The sequence below is a fragment of the Plecotus auritus genome, assembly GCF_963455305.1.
Source record: "Plecotus auritus genome assembly, chromosome: 8".
NCBI lineage: Eukaryota > Metazoa > Chordata > Mammalia > Chiroptera > Vespertilionidae > Plecotus > Plecotus auritus.
Window position 1 is genome coordinate 64,337,191 of NC_137782.1, and position 19,758 is coordinate 64,356,948.

General features: G+C 42.0%; 1 protein-coding gene across 3 annotated transcripts in view; it reads right to left on the reverse strand.

Annotated features, from left to right (window-relative positions):
* Window positions 1-1,185: 1,185 nt before the first annotated feature.
* TPX2 (TPX2 microtubule nucleation factor) overlaps window positions 1,186-19,758 on the reverse strand; it is a 65,139-nt gene continuing 46,566 nt past the window's right edge. For all 3 annotated transcript variants that reach the window (XM_080684841.1, XM_080684842.1, XM_080684840.1), the window contains 6 exons: window positions 12,581-12,673; window positions 10,842-11,018; window positions 10,127-10,273; window positions 5,086-5,197; window positions 4,244-4,425; window positions 1,186-2,073 (listed from right to left, as the gene is read on the reverse strand). In XM_080684841.1, coding sequence (XP_080540967.1) covers window positions 1,963-2,073; window positions 4,244-4,425; window positions 5,086-5,197; window positions 10,127-10,273; window positions 10,842-11,018; window positions 12,581-12,673 — 822 coding nt within the window. In that variant the 3' untranslated portion in view covers window positions 1,186-1,962. The remainder of the gene's footprint in view (window positions 2,074-4,243; window positions 4,426-5,085; window positions 5,198-10,126; window positions 10,274-10,841; window positions 11,019-12,580; window positions 12,674-19,758) is intronic.

Genomic DNA, 19,758 nt, shown 5'->3' on the forward strand with positions numbered 1-19,758 from the left:
TTCTCAATAATGCTCTTCCCCAAACCCTCAACTTCAGGGCCAGATTTATTCTCCATGAAACAACCAAAAACAAGAAATGGACAACAACAAAAATGATACCAGATGGGAATATATGAAGGATAGTGAACTGTTAGAAAGGAAAGGCTGGTATAGGTAGGTAGAAAAGCTCCACAGGACAGAGAGGGGATCAAGAGATGAACAGAAGTTAAAAACCAAAGCAAGAGGTGACTAGAAAAAATAATAATAATAAAGCCCCCAGAAAATCCACGAGATACGAGGACTGGGGTAGAATTGGATTTCTCGGGGCACAAGAGACGGAGAACTCTGTTGGGGCTGATACTTGCATGTCCTCCTTAACTCCCCTTTCTCTTACTCTCCAGGTCCAATCTGTTAGCAAGTCTTATCAGTTGCAGCTTCAAAATCCACTCAGAATCCAACCATTTCTCACCACCTCCACTGCTACCATGCAAGCCCGGGGGCCACTATCAGCTCTCGCCTAGACTTTATCAAGAACCTCAACTTTCCTGTTTCCTTCTCATATGCCCCCGCTCCCCGCCCTAGTCTATTCTCCACACAGCAGTCAGTCAGGGAAACATTTCTCACCTGACAGAACAGTTACTTGTTTATTGTCCGTCTCCCCTCGAAAAAAGGTAAGCTCCATGAAGGCAAGGTCTTCTATATTTGGTCACTGCTATATTTCTAGAGACTAGCACGATGCCAAGTTATATATAGTTGGTACCAAATTAATATTGTTAAATGAACTGCATAAGTAGTTATGGAACTGTATACCATATACATCTAAGTGAATAAAGGAACCATATTTTGCATCATTTTGTGGGCCTGCAAATCATATCTTGCTGAATCTACAATGGTTTGTACACAATGCTCACTGAATGAATAAACGAAAGGAATATAGGTTTAATATGGTACCTAGGACTGGCCTAGCAGATATGATTGGTATAGAGCAGAGTTCATAAATAATGTCAAGTCTAAAACAAAATATACTATTTAACATGGACCTAGCAAATACTGTGCCAGCTACAAGAAATACAGAGATGACTAAGGTAATTTTAGATACCTGTGTCTCTACTAGTTTATAAACAAGTACAGGTAACTCAGTGGTGTAACTGCTGTACTAGAGACATACACAAGAAACGTTTGGGAGGCACTAAAAAATAAGTGATCATCCTTATCTAAGGAGGTCATATGATCAAGGAAGGATTTATTTTAAAAATTTTACTTGAGCTGACACTTATAAGGAACCAGGGAGGGAAAGACAAACATATTTCTTCCAGTCCAGGTTACTGAAGAACTTAAAACATGGGCTGCATGGCATCACCATTATTATCAGCACCAATAAGGGAAGAATGTGCCTTAGTAGCAGCAGCTCTGCCCAAAGCTTGCTGATGGCTAATGTGAGGCTCCCAGCAGTCCACACCGTCTCCTTGTTGTGCAGTTAATGAGGCTTCCCACTCGAAGCAAAGGGCTCAACTTGAAATTCATTTTGTGCAGAGAAGAGGAATCTGATATACTGACTTCCTCACTGAAGCCATGACTCAAATCCTATCTCAGTAATTAACTATCTTTATTTTCTGAGGTAAAATAGAAAAGAAAAAAAAGGGGGGGGGCGGAATGGGCAATGGAAATTACATAGTGCTGATATCAAGACTTTAAATTCTAGTCCAAGTTAAAACCCATTTTAAAGGTCAATTGATGGTCCAAAGGAAATAACTACATGGAGTCTGATCGAGATATATATGAGTTGAGTCTCATTATTAGCCTCAATAATGCAAGATAATAATTCTCAACAAAATTAGAGTCCACACTTGTTAGGTATGCTCTGTTGGCATGGGTAGGTAAAAGTCTGAAGAAATGCGTCCTCTCCATACCACTGTGACAAAGAAAGCTTCGATGGAAAAAGCAGCTCCTGTTTCCAGGTAGTGTCTGCAGCCACAGTTGAGTTCAGCAATGGAATCTAGTGGAGAACTTGGGAGATACAGGCACAGTCAGAGGCTGGTCACTTGACTTTATCTCCACACCCTGGTATTTGCGTATTGGGTTTGCCTTGTGCACCTGCAAAGTAAGGAAAATAAAGTCATCACTGATACTGATGTTAGAAAACTACACTGTAGTTGTTTTGTTTTTCTTGAGAAAATGTTTGTATGGTCTTACAGATCCCAGTCACTAATCCAAGGGCGGGGGGGAGAGGGCAGGGAGGCAAACACAGTATAATGGAGAAGCACATGAGCTTTGGAGCCCAAGTAGGTTTCTATTCATATCTTGCTACATCCCTCAGCTTACACTAAAGAATGTCAAACTTATCTCCAGTTTGAGTGTTTATTACTAGGATGTGATGGGGCAGTACTCAATTGTAGCAGAGAAGAGATACATGTTAAGAATTGGCTAAAGTACAGCCTTAAGCTTACTGAGTCCTAATATTCACTAAAAGCATAGACAAAAAACAGTAACTAGGAAGGGTTGCTGAAAGAATGCCTGGTCCCATTATCCTTTGGGCAGTCTACAACAATCATGTCAAACTCAAAGTTTGACACAGGCCAAATAAACAAGGTTTAAGTTTATGTGGGCCGCAAAAAACAAAAGCTTCAATTTTCATAGAAACGTAGGTTTATTTCGATAGAGACATGCTGAATACAAAGGGCTGAAATAAATGAGTAATTGTTAACATAAAGTAATAGAATGTTTTAATAAAAATTAATATTTTTCCTTGAACATTAATTTACCAGACACTGAATAACTGCACAAATTAATAAGCGTAACGCAAATAAACCTATTTTTCTTCTTCTCTGAAAGAGAAATATTTCCTGTTGCATACACCAAACAAGTCACTACAGGGCTAATGACGTGGCAATCGGCTGCTAAAATATTCGCTGCTAGTATTAGTGGAGAGAAATGGTGCGCCTGCGTTTAAGGCGCATAAGGGAAATTAATGCAACGTGGTTATCGTAATCAGTCATTAGCGAACATTGTAGTTCGTTATTAATAATTATGTATAACAGGATATTGTAAAAATTAAGTCACGAAGTTTTTATTAAAATGTTTTTTATATACCGTTATATTGGCTGGGCCGCAAAAATATTCGTTGTGGGCCATGAGTCTGACATGCTTCGTCTACAATCAATCCTACATCAAGCCAGATTAATAGTTAACTAGCACTGACAGAACTGTGCTATCAGCCTACACTGAGACTCGCTGTAAGAAACAGTTCCATGATGGGGACAAACATAAGCAGAAAAGGTAACAAGTGTTGAAGAAAAAATCAAAAAGCCTGAGGATGAAAAAAGGGTTGGTTTTGTGAGTATATCTGGAGTGGGGAATGTATTGTTTTTTTCATTCAGTCAGAAAATGGTAGCTTGAATTTTGCCAAGAAGCTAGTCCCTTTAATAGTTTGTGCTTAGACCCTTTCTGCAGCCACAGTCACCTCTGCCAACCACTGTATCAGCTGTTGGCTTAGCACTTTTAGACAAAACCTCAACAACTTATGTATGTCCATAGTCATTTTTATTAATCGTATGAAGCTTCATCTAAAACTGTCTTCTTCCTCACTGATGCAGTTAATGTGGCTTGCTGCCCTCCTAGTGAAAGGGTCCTTAATGTGAATTAAGCTTTCTTTTTGGATAACTAATATTTAAATCATTATGCTAGTGTTAGCACAGAAGTTCATGTGAACTGATATGCACTATAACTCCATGGAATTTGAGTCAAGTATTAAAAGGGAAAGGAAAATACAGTTACTGCCCAATTCTCATGTCCTTCCCTAACTATGTATTCTTGTCTAATTGTAAAATACATTGGTTCTCTTAAGCCTTAAGAAATAATAAAAATAAGTTAATGATCACTGTGAACAATTATGCCATGATTTCCTCCTTATGAAAACCCCTGGAAGAAACTGTCTGAGTGCAATACTAAGGATAAATGTATTATTTTAACAACTAGCTTGCTTTTATCGCATGAACATTGTGAGTTATGAAACTGACAGGTTGGTTCCTAAAAAGGGCCAAAATTATGACTCAAACTTAGCAGATACACGGATCACAATGTACAGATCTTAAGCCTCATTCACATCTCCACTTTGTCACCACCCTTGATTTGTGTGGTTTCCCGCTTCCCCTGTCTTTGATGCGTCCTTGTTGCCACCTTAGGTCCTTTCTGAAACAAGACAAGGTACAGAGAAAACAAAACAGAGACAATCGTGGGTTAGTCAGCACTCCTGCTGCCCAGTTACCAGTTCTTTCCGTAGCCTGGCCAGCTCCTCCTTCTGCTGCTCTTCCTCCTGCTGCCTGACTTCCTCCAACTTCTGGACTCTCTGGGCTTCTACCTCAGCCATTTTCTTCTCCATCTCTTGCCGCTCTTTGGCTCTCTTCTCAGTGGCCAGCTGAAAGGGTTCTTGAACTAGTGAAAGGCTCTCTGAGTACAGAAAGAGAGAATATTGGTACTCAAGCAGGACTTGCATAAACCCGAACCCCATAGAGCCAGCAAGAGGCACAGACATGCATGTCAACAGAACGGCTGAGCACTAAGGAAGTCTTACTGAAAATTGGAGTCTTAGAGGTTTAAGACATGGAAGGGCCCCTGAAAATCAACTAATTAGGAGAAAAGCAAGACTCAAATAGGTGAAGTAGCTTGCTTAAAACCACATTGTGATTTTAAGATAGATAGATGTAGAAGAACCCCAATTTTCTGACAACCTACCCAGTGCTTAAGGAAGCAAATGTTTTGTATCTAAGGCTTGCTTCAGGGTTAACTCCAGAAAGAGGTCCTGGCTATCCCTCCCTCACTTACTGGTACTCTTTAGGTGGGCAAAGCCTATAACTATTACTGAAATGCCAGCTGCCTCTGCCTAGGATCTTGCTCTATGAATCTGGCCCCAACATATTCTGAAACTCAACATAGCTGCTGTGTTCAAAAAAGGCAAAAGACTGGGTCAAGGAGAGAAAAAACTAGATCCTCTATAGGCAAATGCTTCTGGTTCCCACAGCATTATACGGACACAATTGAGTCCCAGGCATTCCCCCTGGGAAGTCTGACAATGTTGTCCCAATCACCCAAGAGTACATATAATACTACCAGTCATGGATTTTTTCTCTTTCTTGGGAACAAAGGGCTCCTGGAAGATGACGGTGTTTGGACGAGCCTTGAAGCAAGTTGCTTCTTTCTGTTGTTTCAGTTCTTCTTCCAGCTATTAGAAAGAAAGCCTGTCAGACAACTTGCCATGACTTCCACCTCCATGACACAAGTACTAGTATTTCTAACTGCTTCATCAATAAAGACAGCAGATGATTTCATCTACAATGAGTAGATCAGACTGACAACATCTAAATCCACTGAGAATTAGAAAGTATCTTTATGATACAATTGACCCTCGAAAAACATGGAGATTAGGGCACCAACACTCCACACAGTTGAAAATCCTCATATAACTTTTGACTCCTCCCAAATGTACTTACTGTAATAGCCTACTCTTGACTGGAAACCTTAACACAAATAGTCAATTAAAACATATTCTGGCCAAAACCTGTTTGGCTCAGTGGATAGAGTGTCGGCCTGCGGACTGAGGGGTCCCGGGTTCGATTCCGGTCAAGGGCATGTACCTGGGTTGCGGGCACATCCCCAGTGGGGGTGTGCAGGAGGCAGCTGATCGATGTTTCTCTCTCATCGATGTTTCTAGCTCTCTATCCCTCTCCCTTCCTCTCTGTAAAATATCAATAAAATATGTTTAAAAAAAAAAACATATTCTGTATGTTATATGTATTAAATACTGTATTCTTACAATAAATTAAGCTAGAGAAAAAGTTATTAAGAAAATAAGAGGAAATACATTCACAGTACTTATTGACAAAATCCACACATAAGTGGACCTGTGCAGTATAAATTAGTGTTGTTCAAGGATCAATTATACTTTTAAGACCTTATCTTAACACCTACCCCCAAAATAGACATTATATACCCCCAGATGTGATCATCTGTATTCTCCCTCCCAAGCACCCTGGAAAAAAAAACAAAAAAAAAACCTAACCAGAGTTTAATCAAGCCTCTTAATATAACTACTCATCAACAGGAAATACAGGAGACAGAGGAACATATTAAGCAACACCATAGAATGCAATGACCAAAATCCAGATTATGGAAAACCTATAGGACAAATAATCCAGTTTATTCAACAAATAAAATGCAAGTAGACAAGCCTATAGATTAAAAGGCATTTGGATTTATTAAACAAATATAATAAGTGAACCTTATATAAATCTTGATTTGAGCGATTCAACCGTTTAAAAAAAATTATCAGAGATTTGGGGGTATATAAATGCTGACTACCTGTCACTATTAAGGAATTATTGTTAATGTTTTACTACAATAATAATATTGTGATTATATTTTTTTAATCCTTATATTTTAATGATACACACTGAAGTATTTTGGATGAAATGAGATGAGATGAGGATTTGCTTCAAAGTAACCCTGTGTAGGTAGCAGTATCCAGTGCAGAGATAAGTAGATAGAAGCATGGATAAAGTAAGATATTCTATGTTTTGATCACTATAGAACCAGGTTATAATGAAAGTTCATTATACTATTCTATTTTGTATATGTCTGAAAAACTTGAAAAAAAATTTTATTATGGAAAATAACCCCGCCGAAACCGGTGTGGCTCAGTGGATAGAGCGTCGGCCTGCGGACTGAAAGGTCCCGGGTTCGATTCCGGTCAAGGGCATGTACCTTGGTTGCGGGCACATCCTCAGTGGGAGGTGTGCAGGAGGCAGCTGATCGATGTTACTCTCCCATCAATGTTTCTAGCTCTCTATCCCTCTCCCTTCCTCTCTGTAAAATATCAATAAAATATATTTAAAAAAAAAAAAAAAAAGAAAATAACCCCCACAAACATTCTGTGTCACAGCCCTTGAAAGAGAGATTCACTAGTACTTTCAAAGCAACCATCTCAATTTTTCCTAGAAAAAAACAACAAGAGGCCTACACTTGCTCAGTCAGGTTAGCAGTCACATTTCTTGGGTTTCAAGAAGGGTGACTTCCTATAAAAAATTAGCCCAGAGCTCCTTTTGGACAGAGTGTAAGATAAGTGACAATATAAAAATACCAACAAGGGAAACCAAGATGGCAGCATAGGTAAGCACCTAAACTGCTGCCTCGCACAACAATTTCAAAACTACAACTAAAAGACAGAACGGACACCATCCAGAACCACAGGAAAGCTGGCTGAGTGGAAATTCTACAACTAGAAGGAAAGAGAAAAGTTCAGAGAATTGGAGGTACGGCAAATGGTCTTTGTGCGCACAGAGAGGAAGGGCGGCTGAGAGCCTGGCTGACTTTCTCTGGCGGGAGGGGGAAGGAAGCCCCCGACTGCACTGAACCCCAGTTCCGGGGGAAACCCCATGGACCCAGGTTCATACAGGGGGAGTCTGGACTGTCAGCTAGAGAGAAAGGCACCCGGAGACTCGGAGAGCCAGGGGAGACCCGGAGGAGCCCCGGCAGGCAGGGGTCTTGAAGCGCGCACACCAGTGTGCACAAAGACTGCGGAGGTTGCCACAGGCTTTCCCTAGCAGAAGGGAGTCAGAAGCTCCTGAGTGCACTGAACCCCAGTTCTGACTGCACTGAACCTCAGTTCCAGGCGAGCCCCTGGGGACCCACGCTCTTATGGGGGGGAATCTGGACTCTCGGGTGGAGACTCGGGAGCCGGGAAAGGCAGAGGTCTGGAGGCGCACGCGTGCCAGTGTGAACAAAGGTGCGGAGGTTGCCACAGGCTTTCCCTAGTGGAAGGGAGTCAGAAGCTCCTGACTGCACTGAGCCCCAGTTCTGACTGCACTGAATCCCAGTTCCAGGCGAGCCCCTGGGGACCCACGCTCTTGTGGGGGGAATCTGGACTCTCGGGCGGAGACTCGGGAGCCGGGGAAGGCAGAGGTCTGAAGGCGCGCGCGCAAGGGCAAGGCTGACGGGAAGCCAAGACTGTCTGCTCCGCCCTGAGACTCCACCCCATCCAAGCCAAGCACAGAGGCTATTGCAATTTTGCAAGTCTAATCCTATAAGGCTGTCTCCAGCACCGAACTTCTACCAGCATAGACAGAGCGGATCTTTACAGCCAACTGGCCTGGAGGTCAATTCCTCCCAGTGATACCAACAACAATCAAGACTTAACTACATCAAGGCTGTACACACAGGCCACAAAGGGGTGCACCAAGAGTATCTACCTCAGGTTAACTGGGGAGGCCGACCCACTGGGCCATATAAGAAACCTAGCACACAAATCTATTCTACCAACTCAGGGAAGCAGTGAAAATACGGCATCAAAGAAACAGGTCACAAACGAAAGAAATGGAGGAAAACAAACGACTGGATATAGAATTCAAAACCGCGGTTATAAAGCTTTTTAAGAATATCCTAGAAAAGGCCGATAAATATAACGAGACCCTCGAAGATATGAAAAAGGACCAACTAGAAATTAAATATACACTGACTGAAATAAAAAATATTATACAGAGACCCAACAACAGACTAGAGGAACACAAGAATCAAGTCAAAGAATTGAAATACAAAGAAGCAAAAAACACTCAACCGAAAAAGCATAAAGAAAAAAAAAATCCAAAATGTTGAAGATAGTGTAAGAAGCCTCTGGGACAACTTCAAGCGTACCAACATCAGAATTATGGGGGTGCCAGAAGAAGAGAGAGAGCAAGATACTGAAAACCTATTTGAAGAAATAATGACTGAAAACTTCCCCCACCTGGTGAAAGAAATAGACTTACAAGTCCAGGAAGCGCACAGAACCCCGAACAAAAGGAATCCAAAGAGGACCACACCAAGACACATCATAATTAAAATGCCAAGAGCAAAAGACAAAGAGAGAATATTAAAAGCAGCAAGAGAAAAACAGTTAGTTACCTACAAGGGAGCGCCCATTCGACTGTCAGCTGATTTCTCAACAGAAACTATGCAGGCCAGACAGGAGTGGCAAGAAACATTCAAAGTGATGAATAACAAGAAACTACAACCAAGATTACTCTACCCAGCAAAGCTATCATTCAGAATTGAAGGCCAGATAAAGAGCTTCACAGATAAGAAAAAGCTAAAGGAGTTCATCACCACCAAACCAGTATTAAATGAAATGCTGAAAGGTATTCTTAAAGAAGAGGAAGAAGAAAATAGTAAAGATAAAAATTATGAACAACAAATACATATCTACCAACAAGTGAACCTAAAAATCAAGTGAATTAAAAACCTGAGAACAGAATAATCTGGTGAATATAATAGAATCAGAGATATAGAAAGGGAGTGGACTGATAATTCTCAGGGAGAAAGGAGTATGGGGGAGTTCAGGAAGAGACTGGACAAAAATCATACACCTATGGATTAGGACAGCGGCGGGGAGGTAAGGGCAGAAGGTGGGGTGGGAACCGGGTGGAGGGGAGCTATGGGGGGAAAAAGGAGAAACAATTGTAATAATCTGAATAAAGATTTATTTAAAAAAATAAAATAAAATAAAAATACCAACAAACGTAGGGGTTCAGGAAAAATTTCTTCCCAGATAGGGCAGAATTAGATTCCAATTAAATCAGCCAACAACCAATTAATTGTTTTTAACTACCTGTCATCTATAAAGCGCAAAGAGCACACTATGCTGACAAAAGAGCATACCATATTAAGAATCTATTCTCACTATTCTATTTCTTATCAAAGCACCAACAGAAACGAGTGAACATGTAAACAAGTCTAATATATAAAGAAACGCCAGATGCAAAGAAAGCCTATCAGTTCTCACATTCCCCAGATGAGCACTTAGAGCCAGGATCAGCAAACTTCAGCCAGTTTACAACCTCTTTGAGCTAAGAATGGTTTTTATAATTTTAAAGAGTTAACACACACACACACACACACACACACTCTATATGACAGATCATATACAGCCTACAAAACCTAAAATATGTATTTACAATCTTTTTTTTTTTTTTAAATAGAAAAAGTTTGCTGACCCGACTTAGAGCAGAGACTCTGAAATAATCCAGTGTGTTAGTTCTGAGATGAATTTCAATGTCATGGGCCTACCCATTCTAACAAACCAACAAACATTTACATACTAGCTGTTCTTCCAATCCCTCACCTGGTGCTTCCAAGTCTGTGCCTTTAAAGCACCTCTTTTGTCAGTCTCCAAGCAGAAAGGCTCAGTCTGGGTTACACTCTTCACCTTCTTCTCTGGCAGGTTAACAGTGTCAAAATCAGGCAAAAGATGTGCCTTGAACTTGGGCACCTGATATAAAAGAAAACGTAAGATTTAAGATAAGGCCTTTCTAGCCAAAAAGCAATAGTTACACCAGAATATTTGGATGAATCTAAATCTAAAAAAGAGGAAAGGGCCCTAGCCGGTTTGGCTCAGTGGACAGAGCATCAGCCTGCGGGCTGAAGGGTCCCGGGTTCGATTCTGGTCAAGGGCACATGCCCAGGTTGTGGGCTCGATCCCCAGTAGGGGGTGTGCAGGAGGCAGCAAATCAATGATTCTCTCTCATCATGGATGTTTCCATCTCTCTCTCCTTCTTTCTGAAATCAATAAAAACATTTTTTTTTTTAAAAAGAGTAATGGAACCCAGATTTACCTCCCAATACTGGTATTGCCTGCAATGGCAACATAATCATGGACAAGTCACTTACACCCTTGAGCCAGAAAGGTTATTAAAATTACTTGCCCTTTTTATGTTTCCTAAGGTTGTCATAAAGAGATCAAAGGAAGTCAGTGATTTTTATAAAAGTGCAACATAAAACATTATCTTTGAGGGATCAAAGAATTGTGTTAAGCTACTCACAGAAATGAAAACACCTACCTCCATTTTCTGCAGTTCTTTTATTTTCTTCTCCTTCTGTAACTGACGTTCTTTGTCTCGAGAATCAAATGAGAAAGGGCATATTTCCACAGTCTTTGCCTCTGGGATTTGGGGCTTAAAAGGTACCCCCAAATGTGCCCGAGGTTGAGCTCTTCTTATCACTACCAGCTCCTCTTCCTACAAGAAAAAAACGCAATTTAGAAACAAGACTGCTCACTCTTACCTCCTCAGAATGGAGAGTCAGAAGACATTATATGACAGAAGTCATTACTTAAGGCAAATCACTCAATCTCTTAGGTGTCTTAGTTTCCTGTGTAGCAAAGTTACCTACCAACTCACTGGGGTGAGACCAATGTGCAAGTATTTTATAAAGGTCTAAAACAATTACTCTTAAAGATCTAAAGTCTTTCACAATCAGTGTGAATAAAATGAAGAACAGAAGAAAGGTACACACACCTTGGCCTCCTCTTTGACCCATCCTCCATCTAGACTCCACTAAAACATGTGACTGCGAGTTAATGGGTCGTCAAACCCAGAATAGGACCAAGTTGTTTGGGTTCAAGCTGGTAACATGAGATTACTGTGTATTTTAGTTTCAAATGAACCCACATAAAATGGCTTATGCTTAAGATCTGCTATAAAATTACCCCAACTCTGGATATTTATGGATAAAACTAGAGGCCCGGTGCACGAGATTCATGCATAGGGGTGGGGGTGTCCCTCAGCCCAGCCTGCGCCCTCTCGCAGTCCGGGACCCCTCGGGGGATGTCAGCTTGGCAGTTTAAGCCAGCAGCCAGATATCCCTCTCACAGTCAGGGGCTCTTACAGTCTAAGACCCCTCGTTCCTTACCGCCCACCTGCAGCAGAGGCGGAAGAGGCTCCCACCACTGCCACTGCATTCACCAGCTGTGAGCCCAGGGAACGTCCCCTGTGGGAGTGCACTGACCACCAGGGGGCAGCTCCTGCATTGAGCATCTGTACCCTGGTGGTCAGTGCGCGACATAGTGACTGGTCATTCCACTGTTCAGTCAATTTGCATATTAGGCTTTTATTATATAGGAGGATGGAGATGTAACAGGGCACTAGCCTGATCAATGACAGTTTATGTATTCCAGTTTCATGATGCATCATCACACAGTCACCTTGAATTAATGGAGATAGGACAGGGTGAATGTTAACAGCCTGGTGTTTCTCTTCCTTTCTATACCCCAATCTCTAGGCCTGGTGTGAATTTTAAAGTCCCTCAGTGCCCTGACAGGGTAACTCAGTATGTTAGAGCATCGGTCCCAATACACCAAGGTTGCAGGTTCACTCTCCAGTTAGGGCACATACAAAAAGCAACCAATGAATGCATAAATAAGTGGAACAATCAGTATCTCTCTCTTAAAATAAATAAATAACATTTTTAAAAGTGCCTCACTGAATGGTGACAACAACTCAGGCAAAATAGAGGACAGGGATCAGCAACTTTTAATCCACGTTACAATGGTAGGCTAATTTTCAATGTTATACAGATAGGCCTCCAATAAGTTGCAAAGAATTACCACTGCAAGCCAGAAGATTCATGCCAATTACTTTGCTCTAGGAGGAGCAAAAGAGATGATCAAATGTTTATGCCCACTGCTGAAGACAACTCCAGACAAGAGTGACTGCCTTTGAGTTCCATTAAGCTTTAAGAAAGAGTAATGCTTAGATTGATTATGCAGAAGGAAGAAGAAATCCCCATCCCAGGGAATCACCTCATCGTTGATGGGCATTCGGATTCTGTTCTTTAATGCAAACGCCGGTGATTTGGGGACAGTGATTGGAAGTAGTTTCTTTTCAGGAACACCCTGGAAGGAGTAAACAACTCAATTAGACAGCCCAGGACAATCTCTACTAGTTAAGATTAAATCCTTGTCTTAAAGGGAAGTTCATAAAACCAGGAATCAAAAAAAAGCTAGTGTTTCAGTATGTCGTTATTTACCCAACTAAGACAAAGGCATATCGGATCTGCAGTAGCACTCCAAAGGTGGAATATCACAATAGAAGAGAGGCAAATACTAAGGACATAGTTTGAGTTGTATATTCAGTAAAAACAGAATTCATCAAAATCCTATTTTTGAATTTATGAAAAATACTACTGATAACAGAAAACAAACTAATGCCAATGTTCTGATGTTTCTCTTCCTTTCTATATCCCAATCCCTCAAAAACAAATTTGTTTTTAAATGTTCATTTCATAAGCACTTATACTCTTATCACAAATCTGGCAATTAAAACTAACTACAAAATGTTAGCTCTTGGGCTGTTGTTTTGAATGAAGTGTATAACCAGATCAATTTTTAAAAATCCTCTCACATGCTAATGTTGCCCATCAGCTCTCTACTCTGCCTCCTCTCTAAACTCTTCACCACCTTACCACAGGCCACATCAATTGCCTATACCCGTGGTCAGCAAACTGCGGCTCGCGAGCCACATGCGGCTCTTTGGCCCCTTGAGTATGGCTCTTCCACAAAATACCATGGCCTGGGCGAGTCTATTTTGAAGAAGTGGCGTTAGAAGAAGTTTAAGTTTAAAAAATTTGGCTCTCAAAAAAGAAATTTCACTCATTGTACTGTTGATATTTGGCTCTGTTGACTATTGAGTTTGCCGACCACTGGGTTGGAGCGTCATCCCTATGTGTCAAGGTTACTGGTCAGCACACATACAAGAATCAACAAATGAATGCATAAATAAGTGGAACAATAAATCAATCTCTCTCTCTCTCTCTCTTCACCCCCCTCTCTCCCTCCCTCCCTCCCTCCCTCTCTCTCTAAAATAAATTAAAAAAAAAACTTTTTAAGAAGAGCAATGGAAACCTCTAACAAGTCAGCCATGAAAAATATGTTTACCAATGGGATCAATCCTCATAATTAGGGAGAGAGAAACCAAGATGGCGGCATAGGTAAGCACCTAAACTGCTGCCTCGCACAACAATTTCAAAACTACAACTAAAAGAACGGACACCATCCAGAACCATAGGAAAGCTGGCTGAGTGGAAATTCTACAACTAGAAGGAAAGAGAAAAGCTCACAGAGAATTGGAGGTACGGCAAAGGGTCTTTGTGCACGCAGAGAGGAAGGGCGGCTGAGAGCCTGGCTGACTTTCTCTGGCGGGAGGGGGAAGGAAGCCCCCAATTGCACTGAACCCCAGTTCTGACTGCACTGAACCCCAGTTCCGGGCGAAACCCCGTGGACCCAGGCTCATACAGGGAAAGTCTGGACTGTCAGGTAGAGAGAAAAGCACCCGGAGACTCGGAGACCTGGGGAAGACCCAGGGGAGCCCCGGCAGGCAGGGGTCGGGAGGCGTGCGCGCCAGTGTGCACAAAGACTACGGAGGTTGCCACAGGCTTTCCCTAGCAGAAGGGAGTCGGAAGCTCCTGATTGCACTGAACCCCAGTTCTGACTGCACTGAACCCCAGTTCCAGGCGAGCCCCTGGGGACCCACGCTCTTACGGGGGGGAATCTAAACTCTCAGGCGGAGGCTCGGGAGCCGGGGAAGGCAGAGGTCTGAAGGCGCGCGCACAAGGGCAAGGCTGACGGGAAGCCAAGACTGTCTGCTCCGCCCTGAGACTCCACCCCATCCAAGCTAAGCACAGAGGCTTTTGCAATTTTGCAAGTCTAATCCTATAAGGCTGGCTCCAGCACCGAACTTCTACCAGCATAGACAGAGCTGATCCTTACAGCCAACTGGCCTGGAGGTCAATTCCTCCCAGTGATACCAACAACAATCAAGACTTAAAACTACATCAAGGCTGTACACACAGGCCACAAAGGGGTGCACCAAGAGTATCCACCTCAGGTTAACTGGGGAGGCCGACCCACTGGGCCATATAGGAAACCCAGCACACAAAGCTACCCTACTAACTCAGGGAAGCAACGAAAATGCGGAGACAAAGAAACAGATCACAAACGAAAGAAATGGAGGAAAACGAACGATTGGATATAGAATTCAAAACCGCGGTTATAAAGCTTTTCAAGAATATCCTAGAAAAGGCCGATAAATATAATGAGACCCTCGAAGATATGAAAAAGGACCAACTAGAAATTAAACATACACTGACTGAAATAAAAAATATTATACAGAGACCCAACAACAGACTAGAGGAACACAAGAATCAAGTCAAAGAATTGAAATACAAAGAAGCAAAAAACACTCAACCGAAAAAGCAAAAAGCAAAAAAAAAAATCCAAAAAGTTGAAGATAGTGTAAGAAGCCTCTGGGACAACTTCAAGTGTACCAACATCAGAATTATGGGGGTGCCAGAAGAAGAGAGAGAGCAAGATACTGAAAACCTATTTGAAGAAATAATGACTGAAAACTTCCCCCACCTGGTGAAAGAAATAGACTTACAAGTCCAGGAAGTGCACAGAACCCCAAACAAAAGGAATCCAAAGAGGACCACACCAAGACACATCATAATTAAAATGCCAAGAGCAAAAGACAAAGAGAGAATCTTAAAAGCAGCAAGAGAAAAACAGTTAGTTACCTACAAGGGAGCGCCCATACGATTGTCAGCTGATTTCTCAACAGAAACTATGCAGGCCAGACAGGAGTGGCAAGAAACATTCAAAGTGATGAATAACAAGAAACTACAACCAAGATTACTCTACCCAGCAAAGCTATCATTCAGAATTGAAGGCCAGATAAAGAGCTTCACAGATAAGAAAAAGCTAAAGGAGTTCATCACCACCAAACCAGTATTAAATGAAATGCTGAAAGGTATTCTTAAAGAAGAGGAAGAAGAAAAAAGTAAAGATAAAAATTATGAACAACAAATACATATCTACCAACAAGTGAACCTAAAAATCAAGTGAATTAAAAACCTAAGGAACAGAATAATCTGGTGAATATAATAGAATCAGGGGCATAGAAAGGGAGTGGACTGATAATTCTCAGGGGAAAATGAATATGGGGGTGTTCAGGAAGAGACTGGACAAAAATCATACACCTATGGATAAGGACAGTGGTGGGGAGGTAAGGGCAGAAGGTGGGTGGGAACCGGGTGGAGGGGAGCTATGGGGGGAAAAAGGAGAAACAATTGTAATAATCTGAATAAAGATTTAAAAAAAAAATCCTCATAATTAGTTTGGAGAGAGGGAAAGGCGATTTATGAAAATCAATTTTGCAGCAACCATCCACCCACACCCCATTCTTCACTGCAATCAAAGCCAACTGGGGGCTCAATCAGAAATAAAGAAAAGAAAACTGGGTTTTTATAAACAAAAAAGGCTTCTTGTTTTGCCATTTTAAGTTTTTAGTTATAAATTCCTTAAGGGCAGGGATGTTGCCAATTGCATTCTCCAAGGAACCTACAAGAAGTAATTGTCCAATGAACACAAGGTTGATTAATTTGTTTATATGTCAATCTGCTCTACCAGCCAGACTGAAAGCTTTCAGGACTAGAGCTGTTTCACATTCTATCTCTGAATTCCCAGTGTCTACCACAGGCTAGAAACACAGGCTGGAGCATTTCAGCTTGTACTGTCACTCACTCAGTTATCCAATACTGGAGTGCCTATGCTGTGATGCTAGGTTCTAGAGATACAGAAATGAACAGTGCAGATATTCATGGCCCCTGCTCTCAGGGAACTCACATTCTAGTGGAAGAAAGAGAATGAAAAAGTAATAAATCAATTATTTCCAGGTTTTCACAAGTGATATAAAGAAACCTAGCAGAAATGCAGCCAAAGTGTAATGGGGGTAAGCATGTCTCTGTAAGGCAGGATATGCCCCCAAGTGCCCTGGGACAAGATCTCAGGCCTGTCCCAGAGCATTTAGGAAATTACTCTGAAGCAATGTTATTTCAGGGATAAGAGGGGGTAGGGGTGAAATTGTGCTGGTCTCCCCAAGTCATCCCTAAAATATCACTGCTAAAATTACTCACTGGCCTCACTGACACCATATCCACCTCTGTGGTGCCCCAGCTCTCCCACTAGATGTCGGCACCAAGTTCCCATTTCACACCCTGGAGCTCAAGGCTTTCATCACTCCACCTCTCTCCCAAGAGCCGTTATTTCATCTCTGCCTCAAGGCCCACTGCTGCCCAAGCCCGCTGTCTCCTTGCCACCTATCAACCACAGGTGGGAGAGCCTGAGAAACACCAGAAGGAGACAGAGAAAGCAGCTTAAGCACCCAGAGGACATGAATGGGGAACAATGGTGGCAGACAGACAAGATGCATTTGGGCTCTGGAAGGCAGGCTCTTCTGTGCTATTATAAAAGTCCAAGACTAGAATTAAGAAACCTAATCTCAGTTCTGCCAACAACTTTCAAAAATGGGCAAGCCACATTCCTCTTCTAGAGCTTCCCTTTCTAAAAAACAAAGAGTGAAAGAGAATACTTCTAACGTCTCCTATGCTTTGCTTCTCTAGAAACCATCAGTTGAAGTGAAATCACTGGAAACTTGGGAGAGCTGAAAACAGCTAGCATCAAACTCAAAAACTGTGTTTGCCAAAATTCACAATGATAACAGCATTGTGGGATAGGATGATAGTGCTTAAGAAGATAAGAGTTCAGCCCAGCCGGTGTGGCTCAGTGGTTGAGCAGTTGACCTATGAAACAGGAGGTCACAGTTCAATTCCTGGTAAAGGCACATGCCCAGGTTGTGGGCTCAAGCCCTAATAGGGGGCGTGCAGGAGGCAGCCAATCAATGATTCTCCCTCATCATTGATGTTTCTCTCTCTTTCTCCCTCTCCCTTCCACTCTGAAATCAATAAAAATATATATATTTTAAAAAGATGACAGTTCAAATTCTGGTTCTGCATACGAGACACCTCTGAGTGTCTCTTTCCTCATCTGAAAAATAGGTATAAAAATGGAACCTACCTCTTAAGAGTTATGAGAAATAAGATAATCTAAATAAAACACTCAGAAAAAAAAAAAACCACTTGGTACAATGTATGCATGCAATAAAACAGTTATTACTATTAACAATGTGACTGCTTTAGTGTGTCAGACACTAAATTCTTCACTGGGCTCTCTCTAATCTTTGCTGCACCTAACAAATAAAAAGCTCCAGGGGTGGGGCCCAGGAATCTGTTTACGTAATAAGATCCCCAGAGGATTCTGAGAACCAGCTGGATTTGGCAAACACTTCCCTGCAGCATAGCACTTCAATTCAGTTACATACTTATTTAACCTAGTGCTTTGCTGATTTGTTTATCCAGAATTCTCAACAAGGCATACCTGGTACAACACTACTCTAAGATCTCAACTAACTCCTAATGAACTTGAGTCACTCTCCTCCAATTAACACTTCTCCCAAGTTATTTCCAAAGCACAACAAACTGCCAAGCCAATATCTTAAATCAATGTTTCTAAAAGTGGAGTTCAGGTATGACTGGTGATATGGAAGAGGATGTTAGATGGGATATAGTCTTTTTTTTATTTTTAATAATTACATATTTTCTTAAGAACCTTCTATTTTATTCAAAAACTAGAGGTCCGGTTCACGGATCTGAGTACCAGTGGGGTCCCTCAGCCTGGCCTGCGCCCTCTCACAATCCGGGACCCCTCGGGGGATGTCAGACTGCCGAAACCAGCAGTCCTACATCCCCCCCGTCCCCCCCACAGGGATGTAGTAATGCGCAAAGCGGCAGGCAGTGGAGGAGGAGCCTGAGCCCAGGCCGAAGCTCCAGCTTATCCTGGCCCCCGGGCCCCTCCTCCCCCCACCCCCCCCCTCCCTCCACCCCTACCTTGCCCCCCGCCTTCCACTGTTAGGTAGCACTGCTGCAAAGGAGGCTCCCACCCGCCACCGCTGCACTCACCTGCCACAGCTGCACTCGCCATCCATGAGCCCGGCTTCTGGCACCCATCTGTCAGCTGAGCAGTGTTCCCACTGTGGGAGCACACTGACCACCAGGGGGCAGCTCCTGCATTGAGCATCTGCCCCCTGGTGGTCAGTGCGCATTATAGTGACCAGTGGTCATCCGTTTGCTTAGGGTTTTATATATATAGATGCTCCAAGAGTATGGACCCTGGAATCATACTACCTAGCTCTGGCATTGACTAGTTTGTTATCTAGGGCAAGTTATTTAACCTCTATATTTCCTAACAATAAAATGGATGGATAATACTACCAATAATATATACCACTTACAGTTATTGTAAGAATTAAGTATTATATAAAGAGTTTAAAATAAAACATGGCACATAATAAGCTGTATATAAGTAGTAGCTACTATTGCTATTCATGGCAAAAAGTACTGGTTTTCCATTTACATGATAATTTAAATGTTTCCTTTAAAATCACTTTAAAAATGAGTTGATTTTAAGAATATATCAAGTCAACACTGGTGTATGAGATACAAGGATATAGCAAAAATTGAAAGGGTGGTATGTGAATTAAATAAAAAAACAAAAACTTGTAGCAGGGGGGAAAGCCAGGTGCTTGGGAGATGTTATTAAAAGCAAGGTGCCAAATGAATGTTAAAGAAGCCTTGAGAAAGTCATTTTCTTCTCTGGGCTTCAGTTTTCTAGTGTGTGAATGAAAACACTGAGCAAGCCCATCTGGCGCTAAGATTCTAAAGTCTGCATATAAGACTGCATTTCCCCTGCTCTATTCAGAACAGTTTGCTCAGCAGTTAATGACCACAGTGGCACAGCTCTTACGGACTAGTCCTTCTTTAAAGTTTGTGAAACACTGCTGGTAGGAATGCAGACTGGGCAGCTATTACAGAAAACAGTATGGAGCTTCCTCAAAAAGTTAAATATGGAGCTGCCATTTGACACAGTGATCCCACTTCTAGGAATATACCCTAAGAAACCCAAAACACCAATCAGAAAGAATGTGTGTACATCTATGTTCATAGCAGCACAATTTACAATAGCTAAGATCTGGAAACAGTCCAAATGCCCATCAGTAGATGAGTGGATAAAAAAACTGTGGTAGATTT